This window comes from Octopus bimaculoides, chromosome 8, assembly GCF_046866305.1.
Source record: "Octopus bimaculoides isolate indiv1 chromosome 8, ASM4686630v1, whole genome shotgun sequence".
NCBI classification, from domain to species: Eukaryota; Metazoa; Mollusca; class Cephalopoda; order Octopoda; family Octopodidae; genus Octopus; species Octopus bimaculoides.
In genome coordinates, this window is record NC_142935.1 from 96,261,700 (window position 1) to 96,283,089 (window position 21,390).

Here is a 21,390-nt window from a genome sequence, read left to right on the forward strand (position 1 = left end):
AAAGTACCAGGACCTAGCCACTGGATTACAGAGACTATGAAAAGTACGGGTAAAATGTATCCCAGTAGTTATAGGTGCATTAAGAACTATCCCTAAAGATTTGAACAGATGGATAGAAGAAACAGGCATAAAACCTAGTTCAGTACAGCTGCAGAAAATAGTGTTATTAGGAATAACTGGAATACTTGGGAGAGTTTTTGACTTCTAAGGTTACTTGTTGTAGACCGATGTTAGGGATCTTTCTTTTCCGAAAGTCTAATCTGTTGTGCGTATATGAAATAACAACAACGACGACAACAACAACAATAATAGTGTCAGGTAAAAAACGAAACAATACGAATACCAACAAAGAACAAATAATTTTCAGTGAAATAGACTCTTCAGGAACGACGAAGGAAAATTCTAAAATTGTGTAAACAACTGAACAAGGAAGAAGAGCATCAGAAGAAGAGCATCAGAAGAAGAGCATTTGCTGAAACGGCAAGGACGTTCTGAGGAGAAATCTGGAGCAAAAGAAGTCTAACATAAAATAACCGGAGACTGGTTGCGCGAATTTGAAAGAGAAACAATAACATAACAATTACAAACAAAGAAGTGAAATAGGTGATAAAGAAAATACCAAACTGTAAAATCCCCTGACCAGATAGTGTTCAGTGATTCTGGCTAAAAAAAATCTTCCACGAGTAAACAACCATATATAACTGTTTTTACTGCATAGAAAATGGAATGCGAAACATGAATGATAAAAGGAAGGATAGTGCTGATACAGGACAAAAAAAAGAAGAGGAAATCAGTAATTATAGACCTGTTGTATGTTTACCATCAAACTGGATGTTATTAAATGGCCTCATAGCAGATGAAGTAAACAATTTTCTGGAAAGGGAGAATTTATTGCCGGAGGAGCAAAAAGAATTCAGAAAGAAGTCAAAGGAGACTGTCAATCTGCTGCATATAAATAGTAAGATATTAAATGAGGTACACATAAGAAAGGAAGATGTAGCTCTTGGCCGGATTGATTACAGGAAGGCTTACAACAGCGTTACACACTGCTGGATCTCTGAGTACTTGAAGACGTTCAGAGTCAATGAGAAGATAAATAGCAATAGGAGTGTGGGAATAGAACTGATATGTGCAAATGAGTCGCCGAGAAACGTGAAATCACGTAGGAGCATTTTCCTGTGAGACTCCTTCTTTCCGCTACCCTTCGTCATTGTGTTAATCGCTGTGACAAGTATACTGAAAAAATACAGGCCTACCTATGGGTTTACTAAGGTGAAGATAAATCACTTACTTTACTTACATGGATGACCTCAAAGTATATGCAAAAACGAAAAAGAACCGAATTGTCTGATTCAAACAGTAAGTGTATTCAGCTAGGATATTGGAATGCAGCATGGAGTAAATAAGTGTGCAGTGCTGATTATGATGAGAGGGTGGAAGATAATCTCTGATGGCGTAATACTTACCACAAGACAGCATTATTAGTTCACTGTGGAATAATGTGGGCTAAAGATGCTTTGGAGTATTTCAAGGCGATAAAATAATGGAAGGAGAAATAATAAAGAAAACTTCTAAAGAATACAAGAGGGGAAATAGGAAGATGATCGAAACAAAATTAAATAGAGGGAATATTATTAAAGTAAAAAATACACGCGCTTGCCGGTATTGAGATACTTTGCTCCCTTTCTGAAATGGATAAAAGCCGTGCTACAGAACTTGGATTGAGAACTAAAATGCTGCTCACAATGCAAAACATACACCACCCTACAAATTATACCGATAGACTCTACCTACCAAGAAAAAAAAAAAAAAAGGAAGGAGACAGAGGATTGCTAGAGGTAGAAGTCAAGGTTAATACCACAATATTGGGGTTGAAAAATTATGTTGTGCGAAGTAAAGAAAGAATACTAATGGCAGCTAGAGATGCCCCCAAATTTACTGAAACATTAGGAAAATTCAAAGAGAGGAGGAAGCACAATAGAATCTCTTGGGACTTTTCCATAAAGACGGAACATACTACTGAAGCAAGGAAACCAGAAATGAACCCAGAGGAGAAAATAAACAAACACCATGAGATCATAGACTTTGCAATGCCATATACAATAAGGAGCATTAGCTGGAAATCCTTATTGGTAGCATTGCGAACGACTAAAATCATGAAGGTGGTAGTTCAGTACCGCTGCAGTCGGATGACTAAAACCAATAACAAAATAAAAGCAAATGTGTATACATACACACATACACACACACAGACAAGCGCATACACACACACACACACACATACACAATGTGAGTGGAATGTATAAGGATAAAATTATGCAGGCAGGTATCGAGGTAGCTTTCAGATATATTTCAGATTACCGCTAACCTCATCAAGTTACAATAAGTGTCAATAGTCGCTTGGTGTTAGCAACTTCGCTGTAATTCATCTGACGAGTAACTCCAGGTATGCTTCCCTGGATTATGAATACTATCAAGAATGTAGATTTCAAGCAATTATAAAGAATACGGAGACTGGTGCATCATCAATTTTTTTCTTTTAATTTTATAGTTGGTCATACAGCATAATTATTTGGTTACAATGATCGACACGTTTTTCTGCTGCACATATCATGATGTGCAGTTGCACATACAACTCAGCAAATTCTTCTGTGCACCTTCATTTAGGGTCTTCAACAAACGTGGTTCGAAGCGAACTGAGTTAATTTCTTTATTTGTGGCTAGTTTAAGATACCAAAGAAAGTGATAGGAGGTTGAAATCTGATATGGCTATAAAATTTATTCTTAGGATGACCTATAAAGTTTATTTTTTAGAGTGACCTCAATTTAACAGCAGCGCAGTGCAGAAATTTGGAGTTTAATCTATGTTGAATTAGGTCAAAGCATATTTGCACATTTTAACAGGCTTTTTACCAGTGTGAAAGGAGATTGAATAGAACTAATGTTTAACAGCTACATCGACGGAGTTCTGTCAATACATTTAGCGATTGTGCACTTTCTACTCAAATATTAGGTCATTAATAAGTTTCTATACGTGTATATGCTGCTATGATTTATAAGAGAGAGAGAGAGAGAGAGAGAGAGAGAGAGAGAGAGAGAGAGAGAGAGAGAGAGAGAGAGGAAGGAAGATATTCCAGCTAGTGATATTCATGATATTTTGTTGATAATGTCTCGACATATATCTCCATTCCGCATTTCCCCCTTGTGTATAGGATATCAGTTTACCCGGTACCAGCATGAAAATGCTGAAAGATTTTTCCCTGCATGTGTAAACATCTCAAGGCCTGTTCTAGCCTGTTGTTAAGCAATTGGTATTTCGATGTAAAAATCTGGTACATTTCTTCTGTGCACAAATCACATAACTTTTCCCCTGTTCTGTATAGTGTACCTGTACTAATTTTATCCTATTCTAACTTGCGTTTGTCTTAAGCTACCAGACGAACTTGCTCAAGCTTGTCCTGTTCATCTTATTTCTATCCTTAAACGACTTATGTGTTTGCCAGTCTCGATTTAAAGCTGTCGAGATCCCACTACCTATAGAGATGTAAGAATTTTCCTCCGATGTAATCTTACATCGATATATTAAGTTCTTCCTCAAACTTTGTGTATCTAAAGGACAGATTTTATTTTTCCATAATTACAAATATGTACATCTTTTTTATTTTTATCTATATTAGTGGCGCTCGTATTAGATATACTCCCGGTTTGTATATCTATCGGTCTACTATCATTTATATTCTGGCTACTGTCGAGGGTATCCATACTGATATTTCTCGGCCCGGGCCTGTCGGGATAGAGGTTGTGGCAGTTGCATCCCCTGCGCTACTTCTCGGTTCTCTGCTGTTACCTTCCCCACTACTAATAATAGACTAGACCAAACCTTGTGATGTTTACATATGCATGGAAAACCTTTAAGCACACATGTCAATATTAGGTATATGCATACACTTTTGCGTGTTATTAATCTGATTTTGTATAATACAACATTCTGGTTTGGTATTTTTGACACTCAAGCGAAGATATGACAAAGGAAAATTAATTAAGTCTGACGTGAATGCTTTCTTTCAACTTCGTAAAACCTACAACTTCTTTTTACCGTGAATAAATTTTACGATCTATAAATCGTAAGCTCCTCTAGTTCTTTTTAAGTATAGGCTTCCAAAATTTACTTTTTTAGCTGTTACATGTTAACGGCATTTTTCTCCCTGAAAACAAAACAAAACAAAGAAACAAACAAATTAATTAACTAAAAAACCAACAAACAATTTGAAGTTTTCCACATGTACGCAAGAAGGGAATTCTAGATTCTAGAGAAAGAAAAAGAGTCACCTACCTAGCGATTATACTGCAAAGCAAACAGGAGCGTCCGCTTCCATGTTTGTTTGGGGGTTCCACGGAAAAGTCTTTCAAAAGCCTAGTGGTGGCTTTGACCTAGGCAGACCCTGCCTCATAAGGGAACCTTTCTTTCATTATAAGTTTTTAAGGGAGCCTAACCATTCGGAGGTCATAAGGGACTGAGATCTTGATTTGGGTTAAAGGCTCTCCCCCCACTTTCTATGTCCCCTCCTTCCAGCCATTAGATTTTAATTTTTTTCCCGACTAGCACAAAGTCTGGTATTATCTTCTTCTGTATTTTTGAGTGCAGTTGTGTACTTTATATTTGTTACTGTACTTTATATTTGTTACTGTACTTTGTATTTGTTACTGCTAGTGGAGATGGTGGTGACGGTAGGTGATGGTGATAGTGGATGGTGTTATGTAGGTGGGTAGATGGTGATAGTTGGTGTTGGTAGTGGGTGGTGGTGGTGGTTGTGGGTGGTTGTGGGTGGTGGCGGTGATGCTGGTAATGATGTGTTTGCTGTAATCCTTAAAATGTCGAATTGTTATAACGCCCACTTCGGCATAACAGTATAGTTGTTAGACCATTAAAGACACAACTATCTAAGAACGTCTCCTTCCTACTCTCCCCTTCTATTGACCGACGCCACCTTATCTATAGTGACTAGCATATACCTCTCGTCACGTGGGAGGGGTGTACCATTAGTACTGTTATCGCCACATCTCTCCTTTTAAGTTTTTTTCTTAGGAAGTGTCATTTTATTTCTTTTAATGACAATACTTTTAATATCGCCCCACCTCCCTTCTTTCAGTTTTTTTTTCTTAGTTACACATTTAATAATTTTTCCGTTTAGCATCCACTTCCAGGACGTCCACACATTTTGTTTTCTTACGCGTGTGCACCTGGGTCCAATCACCTGTAATGGCGTCGGTACCTGAAAAGTGTCATATAACCATTCCATTAGTTCTTCCGTTCTCTTGGGTTCGCTGTCAGCTAATCTTATTTTCAGGTATTTCATGTGTCTCATGTATACGCCTTTTCTACTTTTTACCAAGTATAGCATTTTTCCTATGCCATCTTCCTAACTCTGTTTTCCGCTCTTATATGCCCTCACAAATACCTTTTCACAAATTTTGAAAAATTTTGCTGTATTTTCCCTTGCAATTTTTCTTTTCTTGCCCGGTTGCAATTTGTTGAAGTTTTCAAGCTTTAAAGGAGGCTGACAAATGAAAAATAAGACTACTGAATAATAATAATAATAATAATAATAATAATAATAATAATAATAATAACAACAACAACAACAACAACAACAACAACAACAACAACAACAACAACAACAACAACAACAACAACAACAACAACAATAATAATAATAATAATAACAATGATCCGTTCTACTAAAGGCATAAGGTTTGAAATTTTAGGGAGGGACAATATATGAACATTGCTAGTATTATTACATCTTCCCCTCTTTCCCTCTATCTTTGTCTGTCTGTCTCTCTCTCTCTCTCTCTCTCTCTCTCTCTCTCTCTCTCTCCATATATATATATATATATATATACTCACACATAATTTATCATACATACTATATTTTACAGCCTATCTGAATGACACAAATGCTTTATCTGTAGTTCAAATTATGTCCTTACTACTTCATAGCAGAGGAACGTCCAAATACATACTTTTTATATTGTGAAGACGTCATGCTTCTAAGAACACATCGGAATACGATTTTATCCTACTCTATTATTTCTTTTTTTCTGTAGTCGAAGCATATCGCATTTGTTTAAGTATTATTGAAGCATTTATTTCGTTTTTATCATTGTGTTATTTTTTTAAAATTACTTCTCCCCTCCTTAGATACTTGTACAAGTATGTTATCTCATTTCTCCTTTCTGTTTACTGTTTTCTGTTTTCTCTTTGGTAGTTCAGTATCCTTTTCTGTTTGTTTTCCTGTCTTGTTTTTTGTCCGCCACTACATTCCTCCATGGCAAGGTTTAATTTGTGCATACAAATTTAATTTGCGGTCCATGGGAAGAGCCGTTTTAACGATCTACCCAGCTCTTCGAAACGCCGGTGTTAAAGCGGGGGTAGCTGATGAAGGAGAATGTTCTCTGTGTGGCTTGTGTGTTTTCTCGCCTACGTTTTGTTTGCAATGTCCTGTACCCAGATATGCACCTATACATACAGGTGGATGTCGGTATGCACATACCTGTACGTATATATGCATATACTCATTTACTATTTGTTTATATATATATATATATATATATATATATATATATATATATATATATATATATATAAATATATAGGGACAAATTCCGTTTGTAAAACTAAAGAAAATGGTTAGATATCTGCGTTACAACTTGTTAAGTAACAACTCGAAACATTTACGCACACACGCACACACACATACACGCACACACACATGTAGCATGTATGCACATTAACGATTAATAACGAAATATACGCATAAAAATCAGACAAAATGAATGACCAATAGTAAATGTAATCGGGTATAACATCATAGTATATGAAGACAGCACACGCACGAACGGGTAACCTACTGCACACACACACAAACACTTACGCATCCACACACACACCGACTCTCTCACACACACACCGACTCTCTCACATACACATACACACATCCACACACACTCTCACTCACAGTCACACACCCACACAGTCACACACCCACACACAAATCGACTTACACACACACACCCACACCGACACACAAATCGACTCACACACACACACACACACACACGTGTGTTTGAAGGTAGAATTTACAGTTTTTATTTTGAAAGTAAAAAAGCGTTTCCCGATCAACCGAAATAGATAAAAATTTACCTATTCACAGACCATGTATTCCTTCATTTTGGAGCCAACTTCCTAAGTAGTGGCTCATACAGAGCTATCATAAATATTAACATTTTGGTCACTTTTTATGTGGCTCAGACAAAGACTCAGTGTTCCCTATTAGAACGCAAATTGATCCGCTAGATTTTTGAAAAATATTAATATTAAACTGAATATCCTCTAAAGTTTACTTAATGGATTTGTATGCCATTGATACATGTAACGGTCCGGTTCTTTGTTTTATTACGAACCGGCTTTCAAAAATAACTTAACCGAATCGTTACAGCATATTTTGATGTTAAAATTCTTTCTTTTGTGACATCTAAACGGCCCTGACTGATACACTTAGAATTCCTATAGAACGAGAGTACCATGCAAATAAATGTCCGCGAAAAGTTAGTTGCAGAGATAGTTGAAGATGTTTTATTGAAATAAAACTTACAGCAATATAATTGCAAAGAAACATTTGAAAAATGCGCAAGTTTATTGAGTAAAAACCCATATTTACAAAACTAATTTGAATAATTGAAGTTTGAAAATACTATAAACAGTCCTTCTATTCTTTAGTCGAGCAAATCGACCTGAGAACTTATTCTTTGTAAGCCTTGTACTTATTCTATCGGTCTCTTTTGCCGAACCGCTAAGTTACGGGGGCGTAAACACAAGCAAGGTTGTAGACACACACACACACACACACACACACACACACACACACACAAATACACACTCGCATATATATATATATATATATATATATACATCCAATACATTAAGTACGATAGACCCCGGTTTCTTCAAATATGCTATGTTTCATGCGGATGGTATTCTTTGGTATTTTCTCCCAGGACTTAGATATACATATTTCACGATACACATGCAAAAATAAAATTCAGGACAAATCCTGCTGGAAATGAATTAAAATTTCACCTTGTTTCCGAAAAAATAAATATTAGCTTTATACAATGAGAGGAAGGAGCGAATTTCAATGATTTTCCGTGCTTCCCATTCGCCAAAATTTGCTCCTATGTAATAAGAAATGTACGTTGCATCCTCATTACGATGATATGACCATAATGAGGAAAATCAAATGTTTTCTTACTGACGCTTAAATTTATGATTTGTTTCTGATTGTTTAGAAATTAAGAAAATCATAAATTTTATGGTTGCTTAAAATGGTTCGTATTAATAGTTCCTGTTTTCTTTTTTTTTTTTCATGTCTGGTTTTAGAACAACGCCATTTGATAGGAATACGAAACGTGAAGTTTGTGGTTTTTCAAAATGTCAAGTTACCTTCATACAAAAGAGAATTCGCAAATTTCGTATGAGACGATCCCTGAAAGATTGCGTAAGAGAGCTGAAGAATATCCAGGCAGAGTGACAATCGTTTGCTACGATGCAGAATTCCAAAGACACCAAATAACCATGTAAGTATATGCGAAAGTGAATTAAATATTTGAACCCAAAATACAAAGTTTGATCAATAAGTATCCAGACTATTGCCATAGTAACAACGGTAAAGCATGCAGAATGAAGCCGCTTGGAAAATTGACCTTGAACTCTGCTGTGCATGCGCACTAAGTTTTAACGTTCTAGTTCACCTCCGCTGTTTTCAGCAGTGCTTGGTAGGAAGGTGTGTAGTGTGTAATAGTCGCATTGACCATGACAGAGAAAGCTGCTATGGCGATACCTGCTCAGAGGTCTACACAAAGTTCCAAAAAGTGTATGGAAAGGAGTGTATGAGCCACACACAAATGTACGAGTGGTTCAGACGTTTCCAAGATGGCCGAAAAATGTCGATATTGACGAACGTTCTGGGAAACCAGCAGAACTGAGAAAAATATCGCAAATGTGCGTGAAGCTCTGAGGGGAAATCGTCGAATTACCATTCGTGAGTTAACGGAGAATGTATAGATTAGTTACGGTTCAGTTTAGTCCGTTATCACTGAAGATTTGGGTATGAGATGCGTGTCTCCCAAGTTTGTGCCAAGACTGTTTTCAGCAGACCAAAAAGACAATCGGGTTTCAGTTGCACAAGATCTCTTTGACTGTGTCGAGAACGATGAAAACTTTTTCAAAACTTTGCGTAGGCCTTTGAGCAGGTTTCACCAAGCTCTTGGCAAAACTTGATGCCGATTCTCTGCTCAACTTTCTCTATCATGGTCAATGCGACGATCACACACTACACCTTCCTTCCAGGCACTGTTGTAAACAGCAGAACTGAGCTAGAATGTTAAAACTTAGTGTACCTACAGAGCAGAGTCCAAGGTCAATCTGTGCCAAGTAGCTTTACTCTGCGTTTTTTAGCTTCATTACTATGGCAATGGTTTGGATACTTATTGATCAGACAATGTATGACAGAACAGGTGACGTGCAACGTTCATTGTACCTGTGTTTGTATGCCAATATATTTTCTTGTGTGTAGAAGCATAAACATCCATACTCGAGTGACGTATTCTCCTCTGTCACTCATCTTAAATGTTTGGTGTACTTAAGCTATGGTCTATCAGAAACTGAAATCGATATACATCGTTTATATAGGAGGCTTACTGGTAGAGTAGTTGAAGCATCGGAAACAATGCCACGTGGTATTTGTTGCTACTTTCTGTTTCTGAATTCAAATCCGATTGAGTTGATTGTCATCCTTCCAAGATTAATAAAAAGTTTCAGTCTCTGGTAGAAGACTGGTAGAATTGGGAAAATGTTGGCTCAGATATCTTGCAAGATTTGTTCTGTAAATATATTTTCGCGTTCCAGATTCGTATCTCGAAACACTCTACTTGGCCGTAGATTTAATCCTGCAACTGGTGTCACCATCTGGCATCTTAGATGTCTGTAGCAGAGTCCGCTCTTGTGCATACATTGGGGGAAGTCTCCGGATTGAGGATATCTGCATCAATTTCTGGGTAGTTTTGCTTGTTAGTTCAGTCAATTATCAACAAAATGCTCTGCGTTCTTTCAAGGGAATATAGAAATATTAAATATATATAATCTACTCTATTATGAAACTATGTATTTAGTAGCATATATGTTAAATATGCTGCTTTTCTTTACAGGAAAGAGGTGTACGATGGAGCGGTGAAGTTCGCAAAGGCTTTGATGAAACTAGGCATTAAAAAAGGAGACACAATTGCATTTTGTGTTCCTAACTGTGTGGAATGGATGAGCTACGATATTGGAATCATGATGACGGGAGCTTATTCTATGAGATTAATGTTTGGATTAGCAGATATGAAATCTATTATAAAAGGATGTAGTGCTGTTGTATTTGGATCCAAATCTATTTGGGACAATTTCTTAACTATTGCACAAATAAATGATAATGGAAAAGTATCTAGCGAAGCGTGTCCTGATTTGAGGTTTGCCATTAATGTGTCCAATACACACGGACCAGCCAATGCTTTATCTGCTGCTAAATTGATGGCAGAAATAAGTGAAGATGTCGCAGTTGAATTTCCTTACATTGACCCAGAGGATATTGCATCAATCAATCAGACTTCCGGAAGCACAGGTGTGCCCAAAAGTATCTGTCACAGCCATTTTGAATACTTGAACTTACCTGATTCAGATCATAATGAGAGTTCTCGCTTTATCATATATAATAGTCGTCCAATGGGATATATTGGAGGATATCCGAGGACTGTGCTAACCAGAGGATCATTGCATGTCAGTGGAGACGTAGAAATGCTGAATGATCCGAAGAATCTCGATTTTGTTATAAACATATTGCAGAGAGAAAAATGCAACATGGTTAGTGTTGCACCACAAGATATGAAGCGACTTAGTAACCGTGATTTCCGTGTCGATATAATAATATCAGGTGGAGACATGATTACCCGGGATACAATAGAACATGCTTTGAAGATTGCAGATTATTTCTTAGTTGCTTATGGAAGTACTGAATCTGTCTTCGTATCTTACAAACTTTTTACGAAAGAAAACATTTCGGAACATCGACAAGGAATGTTGGGTCGGCCAGTTGAAGGTACGGAAATCAAAATTGTTGACGAGGAGAAGAGGGTTGTAGATATTGGAAAGACAGGCTATTTGTATTTTCGAAGTAAATGGGTAGCAAAAACACATCTGGATGGTACTTCATGTTTAGAAAATGGTTGGTATCCAACATCAGATATTTGTTACTTAACTGAAGATGGTGATCTCATAATGGTTGGAAGAAGCACAGATTTTATTAAGAAGTGTACAGTAAAGTTATCTATTAAACTTATTGAAGATTACGTCGGACGTCATCCGAGTGTAGATGCTGTGGTTGTCGTACCAATCCCAGATCAGGCGGTTGGAGAACGTGTGTGTGCTTGTGTTACCCTTCGACCAAATCAAGAGTTCAATGAAGAAGAATTGAAAAAGTTTTGTACGGAAACAATGCCGCATCCAGATAACTTTGATTGTGTATCGATGCATCCTGATTATATTTTATATTTTCCTTCATTTCCACTTTTGGCTAGTGGTAAGTTTGACAAAAAGACTATAACAAGTTTGGCTCTTAAGAAAATTTAAAAAATGTAATAATTGAATTAAATTATCAAGATGAACAAACGAGCATTTTGGTTTTCGCTGTTTAACATATATGTGTTAAGGTTTCCTTCTAAATAAAGGTGACATACTTCGTTAAATATATACATTTATGTGTATATGCTTACATACGTACATACATACATTCATACATGCATATATGCACATACAAATATACATACATACATACATACATACATACATACATACAGGCCAGAAATGTGAAAGACTTTTCCATTTTTTCTAAGCGTTAAACTAATACACCTGCGTGTTGTTCTGTCACCTGTCTTTGTCTTTTGTTTTCTGTACATTTGAACCATGTATTACATAATCTCACGTGCTTACCCCAGTTTGATCCTACCTGGCTAAACTTCCTCCTCTCATGGGCCCTCATCTCTCCTAACTTATTCTCGAACCTTAGGTATCTCTCCTCATCCACCTAACAATCACCCCACCTGGATTATAATTGGGAGTTTGTACATTTTCTAACTCTACCACCATGGATCTTACTATGCACCTTCGATGATGTATATCGCACTAATGATGTATATCGCACTACCACGACTTGTCGGACTTTTGGAAAATTTGAACTTCGTACGGTAATAACTCCTTTTTATCTTTATCTCCTATTCCTCATTCCAGTATGCCTAATCACAAATCCATTTTCCTCCACCTACGCCACCCTCTCAAACATTATCTCATCTCGCTTACTTTCCGTTGCCTCCAATCTTCTCTCAACGTTTCCCCATTCACTTTCAGAAAAAACTTGACTCTTCAGTCACTTTCCTTCCTCAGTCGCCGCCTTCATCACAACCTCATCCCCAAACGTTTCCGCCTCCATTTCCACCTTACTCCCCACTCTTATCCATCCTCTCTCCCACGTCCTGCCCAATCATGCGTGCCACCATCAGTTCTAATCTCTCCAAAATACATACCCTCAACCGCCTCCTCCCCCTTGCTTACTCCATCTTTTTCTCCTCTTACACCCCCCTTCGTTGCTCACTCCATCCTACATTTCATGTTCCATTTCAACCGTGTTCTCCACGACTCTCTTGCTCGCACTAAACACCATAAACTCCACTCACGCCTTCATCCTGTTCTGCCCGATGCCACTACACCCACTCCTTCCTTCCCACTTCCTAACCCTTTCCCTAACCCTAACCCTAACCCTAACCCTAACCCACTCCTTCTTTCGCACTTCCTAACCCTTTCCCCTTCACGCCAACCTCGCTACTGTTCCACCTTCTCACATATCACTTCCTCCTCTCTTTCTCCTCCCAGCCTTCTACTGTCTCCATCACCCCTATCCCACCTTACTCCCCTTCCTCTACCCAAACCACTCCACTTTACTTTGTTACTAGCATTTCTCTAGCTCTCCCCCTCTCCTTAGTAGGGGATCTCCGTTTCATATCTCTCATTCTGTTTAGTTACGAGTTTCGGACCCGTGCTGATGTCTAACAGTTCGTGCGCCACAATACTCCATCTGCATCTAATGAAGAAGACTGCTTCACTGACCTGGGCTGCCGACCATCTCACTGGACGCCAGCTCCCTCCCATTCGGTTTCAGGCAGTTGATCAATTTGCTAGTGTCAGTCAACGTGTTGTGGACGGGTTCAACTTTCGCAGGCGTCCCCGATATTTCGACATCTCCCGGACCGAACCCTCGGCCCTTCAATGTCTCCGACGCCGTCAAGACATCATCATCAAACCGGCCGACAATGTTAGAGCTGTGGCGGTATGACATGCAGAACGCTGTCGGGCTGATGCGCTTTGCCAACTTCAAGACACCTCCTTCTATCGTCCTAGCTTCACGCCCCAGTTCCATGTCTATTGTCCTTGCTCCACTTCATACTCTCAATGGATTGTATCATCCACAGTTCCGGACCTCATTTCCTCCTACTGTATACCTCCCATCGTCCCCAACTTCATTGTCCGTACCCACCCACTATTTACTTCTTTCCAAAGATCCATACGCCCCATGGTTTTCGCCCGCAGCTGCCTCGCCTCACTCATCTCCAAGTACATCGATCTTGTCCTCGCATCACACCCCTAGCGACTTCCCTCTCTCCACATATTCAAAATACCAAACATGCTCTCCGTTTATTTAATTCTTTCTCTTCCTCTCCTAGTTCCCCACGACTCCTGTTCACCCTCGATATTAAATCATTATATACTGCAGTCCTGTACTTCCACTCAACCGGCCATTTGCTACATCTGTTTGTGTAGATCTGTCTTTGCACAGAGGCCACCTGGACTCCCGCCTCCGCCGTGAGCACGAAATGATTTTCTCTCTTCATTCCTATGCTCCCTTTGGTTTCAATTCGTTATCTCTCTTTATCTAAAACCAACCCTACACACATTCACACACATCTCCCACCTTTAATTGCTTTCCTTCTTCCACCCCACACCTCTACACCACCTAACTCAGTATCCTCACCACACACCATTAGGCACACCCTCACACACACATGTACTAACATATACCTCCCCACTCCACACACACTAGTAAGCGATATCTCCCAACCATTAACTCTCACCACCCTTATCCCACATCTCACCTCCATGAAAACCTCCACAACACTCAATATTCACTCATGTGAATACACTCAATACACACGCACACAACACGTAGAAACAGACAATATGAACATGCACACAACATGCATAAACACACAACTTTTGTGCATAAAAATACACAATACACACGCATGGTTTAGGGTCACGCACACAAACACACACACATACATACACACACACACACACACACACACACACACACACACACTCATAAGGAACAAAAACTTCGTGTACAAACACACACACATGAGTACACACTACACGAGCAAGTACACATTAATTGCAACATATAAGTGATTGTACACGCACATACAGACATTTGATATGCTCACACACCTGATAGCCTCACACATGCGTACTATACACAGCTTCACACGCATATACGCACATCCATACATACACTGGTACATGAATACACGGAATACACACAACTCCACACAATGCACGCACTGATTTCCTTATGCACACACACACACATACACACGACCATGCGCATACACAGATTCACAAAATTTTAAGCTTATCAACACATACATTCATACTCGCTCACCACCATCCACACACACTCTTATACAGCATTTGTTGTATTTCCCTCGGAAGACTCGCAGAGATAACACAACGAGTTATACAAATTTAATTATTACATTTATTATTCAATTATATACAAAGAACGCACTCACCCAATGTTCGTTATGAATAAACAAAAGTCATGTCCGCCATACATATATCAATGACATTTTACTACGACAGTCACACAAGACAACAACAATGAAACAATGAACTCAGACGAACCACAGTGACACACGGAACGTCAGACGAATTACATATCTAACAGTCCATATAACAGCATTCTTACATACACACACGTGCTTGTGCATCCCAGTTCAGCCGAGTCACCCTTATCATCTCCTCTCTACTCAGCCTCTTTCTAAGGGTCACTTCATTATGTTAAACCATCAATCCCAACAAGCTTTTTTCCTCTCTCCGTCTTTTTTTGTCTCTCCACTTTTTTAACTCTCATCCCTTTCTGTCGAAAAGTGTAAGCTCGAAACGTCAAAGACTTTTCCATGCTTCCCGGGTGGCTTGTTCTCTCGCCTGTCTTTGTCCTTTGCTTTCTGTAGATCCCGCTAGTGATGAATATTTCTCATCCTATTGGTCAAAGAATTCCTCAACAGCAGGTGCTTCTAGATGTCTCACCATTGTATAAGGTGCACAGAGTATGCTTGTAAAGACAAGAACATGACATACATTGATGAGATTTTTAGAAGCATTACGGAGAGATTAAATGAACATTTGAGACAACATGACAGCAAAAATGGTCCCCCATACTCTACCAACATTCCAGAAACCATATTGGACTGACTTACATCCGCATTTTATCGAAGAACCCGAAGGACACATTCACTCAGACACATACAGGAGTACGTCCTCATAAATGAAACGTCTCCCCGTACGAAGTAGGAAATACACGTAGAAGGTAGTGGTACCCCAATACCCACAGTATATACATACACAGGCAGATTTGTTAGTAGGCTGTTATGTAGGCGAATATATATATACATATATATAATCTCTGAACGAGGTATAAACAGCAGCAGCACGGCGACGTGAAGTATATTTGCCACTTAAATGCGGCTAAACCCTAAGGGTGAATGCTACTGTAGCTTTTAGCCCCAGGAGAACATCTCCTCCACCTGGATATTGATACATAGGCAGGTAGACAAATGGATATGTAGATAAACAGATAGGTAAATAGTAGATAGGTACATAGGTAATATGGACAGACAAGTACACACACAAACACAAACACATGAATATGCAGAATACATACATACATACAAACGTATACACATGCATACATACACATACATACATACATACATATGTGTATACACATGCACGCTGATGCACACACATTCGCACAACCAAACAAAAAGAACGCAGTTCCGATTACAGGCAAAGTCAACAACTATTGAAGAGGTTGTAAGAAGCTATGAAAATTTTCGAAAAAAAGAATAAGTAAATGAGTAGAAATCGAACAGGTGATTGTGTTAATTAATTAGACATTAAGACAGGATTATTCTCCCCAGACACAACAAAATATGCTTCAACACACGAATTCACTTAAGGAATCTTGCAAACAAAGCACAAAAAAGAAATATATATATATATATATATATACACCAGTTGTTGAGTGTCCCACCTATAGGGGATCCATGGTAGATGTGTCGAAACAATTGTCGTGATTAACAATAAATTCTCGTATATTCCATCTCCCGTCATTCATTTGCCATATATATATATATATATACGTGTGTGTGTGTGTGTGTGTGTGTGTGTGTGTGTGTGTGTGTAAATAATATGTGACAATTATTCGGTAGCCATAATGATAAAACTCCGAGTTTCGGATGTCTGGGCGGAAACCCACGTCGCCATCTCTTCAGTTATCTGGCCATCGATATACATACATGCATATATATATATATATATATATATATATATGATATAAGTGTGTATAGGGATAAAATTATCCAGGCGTCTACCGTGGTAGCTCTCAGGTATATTCCAGGTTACGGCTAACCGCTTCAACTAGTATCAAGCGACAAAAATTGCTAAGTATTAGCAACCTCGCTGAAATTCTTCCGATGGGTAACTCCGGTTTCACTTCCCTGGATTATATATATTATCAAGACTGTAGATTTCTAACAGTTATAAGCAATTATAAATGTTAGTGGCTATGTTCTAAAGACAGACGCAGGCGTGGCTACGTGGTAAGAAGGTTGCTTCACAACCCCATGGATTCGAGTTCAGTTCTATTACGTTGCACCTTGGCCAGTATCTTCTGCTTTTCCTCGGGCCGACCAAAGCTTTGTGAGTGGATTATATATTTCACTTGTGTGCCTTCGTATCTGTCTTTGTCCCCCACCTCACCGCTTGACAACCGGTGCTGGTGTGTTTACGTCCCCATAACGTAGCGGTTCGACAAAAGAGACCAATAGAATAAATACCAGGCTTTAAAAAATATAATCTCCAAGGTGATGCCCCAGCATGGCCGCAGTCTAATGACTGAAACAAATAAAAGATAAAAAATAACACACACACACACACACACACACAGATATGTAAATATTTGCGTGTGTGTTTCTTCAACAAGAATAGTAGCTGTTAGATCATGTGAACTCAATAAAGCCATCCATACAGTTCACAATGGAAAAAGAAAAAGACAATCAGCTGGCATTCCTGGACGTATTAATAACACGCACCAAGAATGGATTCAGGACATCCGTACACCGCAAGCTGACCTTCACTGGACGATATCTCAACTTCAATTCCCACCATCCATACAGTGTAAAGAGAGGGATTGCTCAGTGCCTAAAACATCGAGCAATGAATATAAGTAGCGATCGTGATACCCACCACGAAGAAATGATGAAGCTCAGTAACAATCTGTTAAGCAACAACTACCCCAAAAGCATACTCTCCACTCCAATTATGAAGAAAAGAGAGGATGAAACCAATAAACTGTCTACAGTCTGTCTACCCTATGTGAAAGGCCTCTCCGAAAAGATACAAAAGATATGCAACCCATATGACATCAGGACAGTATTCAAAAGTAATACAACACTTCGCAAATATCTCCTTCAGATAAAGCCACCAATAGAAGAGAATATGACCAAAAAACTGCGTGTACTCCATCCCATGCAGCTGTGGTAGGTTATACAAAGGCGAAACATGTCGCCCCCTCAAAATAAGGGTAGAGGAACATCGCAAAGCTGTGACACGGTGAGATATTGATAAATCGGGTATAGCTGATCATGACGGCTGCAAACTCGTGTTCGAGTATTGCCAACGCCTGATCGAAAGATCCATACATGCGAATGCTACGACCAGCCACTTTTTGATAAGTCTTACCTCTTTTCAAGCGATGCCTGTGCATTTTTTTTTATAATGGGGGAATGATTTGCACAAATCCTGTCCCAGGTTCTGAACGTGAGCAACATAAACTCGAAAAGAAGAACTAGTCTACATCATCGAATATTGACAGTGTCACAGGTTTTCTCTCAGTGTTTCCCTCTCCTAGAGAGATGTTGTAACAGCAACACAGGGTCCTCTCACTCGCAGTGGGGCACCGCGCGCCTGGACACTAACCCAGGTATTTCCACGTCTCCGAGCATACAAACATGCATACATACAAATGTACACATATTGTCAGTTGGCTGTTGACTGCTCATGAGCTTTTCTGCTCTTTGACAGGTTTAATTTTTCGTCCTGAAGGGTGTCGAACAATTATCCTTCTCACCAAACAAGTTTGATGGGGGTTGCCAGTTTAGGCACCGATTATACAACCATGCAACTGGTTGTATTGGGTTAAATGTTAGTAGCGCCCAAGAGCTCACCTGGCATACACACATATATGTGCATATACATACATACACACATACACATACATATATACATACATACATACATACACATAAATACATACATACATGCATACATACATACATGCATACATACATACATACATATATACATACATACATACATACACAACACATCGTGGACAAAAGTTTGTCAGGAATTCAGCCTAACTATCAGTCTGAAGAAGACCAAAGTACTGGGCCAAGGTGCCAAGCACCCCTCTCCACCATCGCTATCACCATCACCATCAACAGCTACAAGCTGGAAGTAGTCCATGAATTCACCCACCTCGACTCTACCATCACTGATGACCTCTCTATGGACCCTGAGATCAATGGGAGAATTGGATGAGCGTCCTCCACATTTGCCAGGCTCACAAAGAGAGTCTGGGAAAATAGAAAACTGGCTGCAAACACCAAGATTGCTGTCTATACGGCGTGCGTCCTTAGTACGCTACTTTACGGTAGTGAGACATGGAGTCTCTATTCCAGATAGGAGCGGCGTCTCAACGGCTTCCACCTTCGTAATTTGAGACGCATCTTGGATAACAAGTGGACCAACCACATTACCAACACCGAAGTCCTCAACCGCACCAAGATACTCAGCATTCTCGGCCTGCTTCAGCCGCGTCGTCTGCGTTGGCTCGGTCATATACATCGCGTGCCAAATGGGAGGATCCCAAAAGACCTCCTGCATAGGAAATTGGCCACCGGCACACGAGCACGAGAACGATCTCATCTTTGTTTCAATGACGTTTGTAGGAGGGATATGTCACTCGATCAAGACGTCCTGAGATGGGAGGAGGTCCCAAATGATCGCCGATATTGCAGACAAATACTGCGGAGAGGATGAAGCGAGCAGAAGACAAACAGGAACTCGTCACTAAAAAAAAACGTACTACTACTACTACTACTACTACTACTACTACCACCACCACCACTACTACAGCCAACGATTCAAGTCAACGTACAAGACAGCCATTATGTCCCCACACATAAAATGCTTCCACGTGAACTCTGTTGACACCAGTAAGAAACAATTATGAAATTTTCTTTGAATTACACTTTTTTAAAAAATATGTATTTTTGATAAGGTTAGTTTTTTCAGGAACCGAAACATGTAAAATATCTCTGAGAAAATTAAAATTTATCGTGTATAGTGGTGCTTTTAAACTTTTTTTTATAAATATATACCCACTCGTATGTCACCTACACTTTTTATCCATATATATGTATATATATATATATATATATATATATATATATATATATATGTGTGTGTGTGTGTGTGTGTGTGTGTGTGTGTGTGTGTTACGTCATATTTTGACATTTATAGGCATTTTTATGAACTACGTCCAATATTCGCGGTTTTTCATTATTCGTGTGTGGTCTAGGAACGTAACTCCTGCAAATACCAGGGGACTACTGTAATGATAAGTTGAACCTTGTATATAAGTAGTAGTTTGTATAAATGTAGTTTGATTGTCGGTATATATATATGGTTATGCATGAACTACTGAATAGAAAATGCTCGAGAAATAAAATGCACTTACCTATTTAAAACCTGAAACGCTGGGGAATCAAATCAACGAATTGAAATAAGTTTTAGCAAATGCAAACAATTCGTATTGAAATGCAGAATTAGCAAATGCTAATGAGATTACCGTTATTAAGATGTCTGTTTGTACCCATGAAACAGTTATCGTCGAACTTCGGCATTTTTCGTCAAATTGTAATCTTTATTAATGGGTAAAACCAATTTGGCGAAAAAATGACCAGAGTCTGATAGAGAACCCGTGTCGTCATCATTTTTGTGTATGTGCGTAAAACAAGTTTTTGGTCTCAACTCATCCTTAGCGCATATTCCATCGGTGTATAAAATTTCAAGAAAATCGGCTGAAAACTTTAAAAGTCATGGCAGAAAATAACATTCATATGAGAATTTGCATTGAAATGTCCTATCGATTTTACCCTCTCAGATTCACACACTTTTTGCAGCTGACCTTCAGTTTTTTAAGCCTTGTAACTGAACTCGGGAGGCCGGGCCTCCAGTATTGCCTCTCCCGATACACTTAAAGCCAAGAACTTTTTAGGCTGGCTCGAGTAAAATAACATATATGTGTATGTCTCAGTGTGTGTGCGCGCGCACGTGTGTGTGTGTATGTGAGTGTATTTTCATTTGTGTTTGTTTCTTCCACTGCTTGACAACTGGTGTTGAATTATTTACGTCCTCGTAAGCTAGCGGGTCGGCAAAGAGACGGATTGAATAAAAACAGTACTGTTGCTGATTTTATCGACTTCAAGGTAATTCCTCAGTATGGTTGCATTCCAATGACTGAAACAACTAAAAGATAAAAGCTACAGAAATCCATACATACAAACACACACATGTGTGTATGTTCAGTTGATTGGAGCGCGGGCGGGGTGGAGTCAAAGAGTACAGAGGTGGAAGTTTACTGTGGTGTTTGTGAATTCAGAATTTACTATCTTGGCCATAGATATCACTGAGATTTCTGTTGGTAGATTAAACTATTACCATCGAAGTTATCTGCGCTTTCTTAATATAATATAGAAATGTAAATAACTTACTATATCACGAAATTATGTGATTAGCGGCATACATGTTAAATATGTTACTTTTCTTTGCAGGAA

General features: G+C 38.9%; 1 protein-coding gene across 2 annotated transcripts in view; it reads left to right on the plus strand.

Moving 5' to 3' along the window:
• The window catches only part of LOC106874573 (medium-chain acyl-CoA ligase ACSF2, mitochondrial), a 13,566-nt gene extending 1,802 nt beyond the window's left edge, over positions 1-11,764 (plus strand). The window contains exons 1-3 of one of the 2 annotated variants that reach the window (XM_089356819.1): positions 4,903-5,348; positions 8,441-8,637; positions 10,267-11,764. In XM_089356819.1, coding sequence (XP_089212945.1) covers positions 8,492-8,637; positions 10,267-11,725 — 1,605 coding nt within the window. In that variant the 5' untranslated portion in view covers positions 4,903-5,348; positions 8,441-8,491 and the 3' untranslated portion in view covers positions 11,726-11,764. Of the gene's footprint in view, positions 1-4,902; positions 5,349-8,440; positions 8,638-10,266 lie in introns of those variants that run through there. The other variant, XM_014922352.3, reaches the window with a different exon arrangement.
• The last annotated feature ends 9,626 nt before the right edge of the window (positions 11,765-21,390 follow it).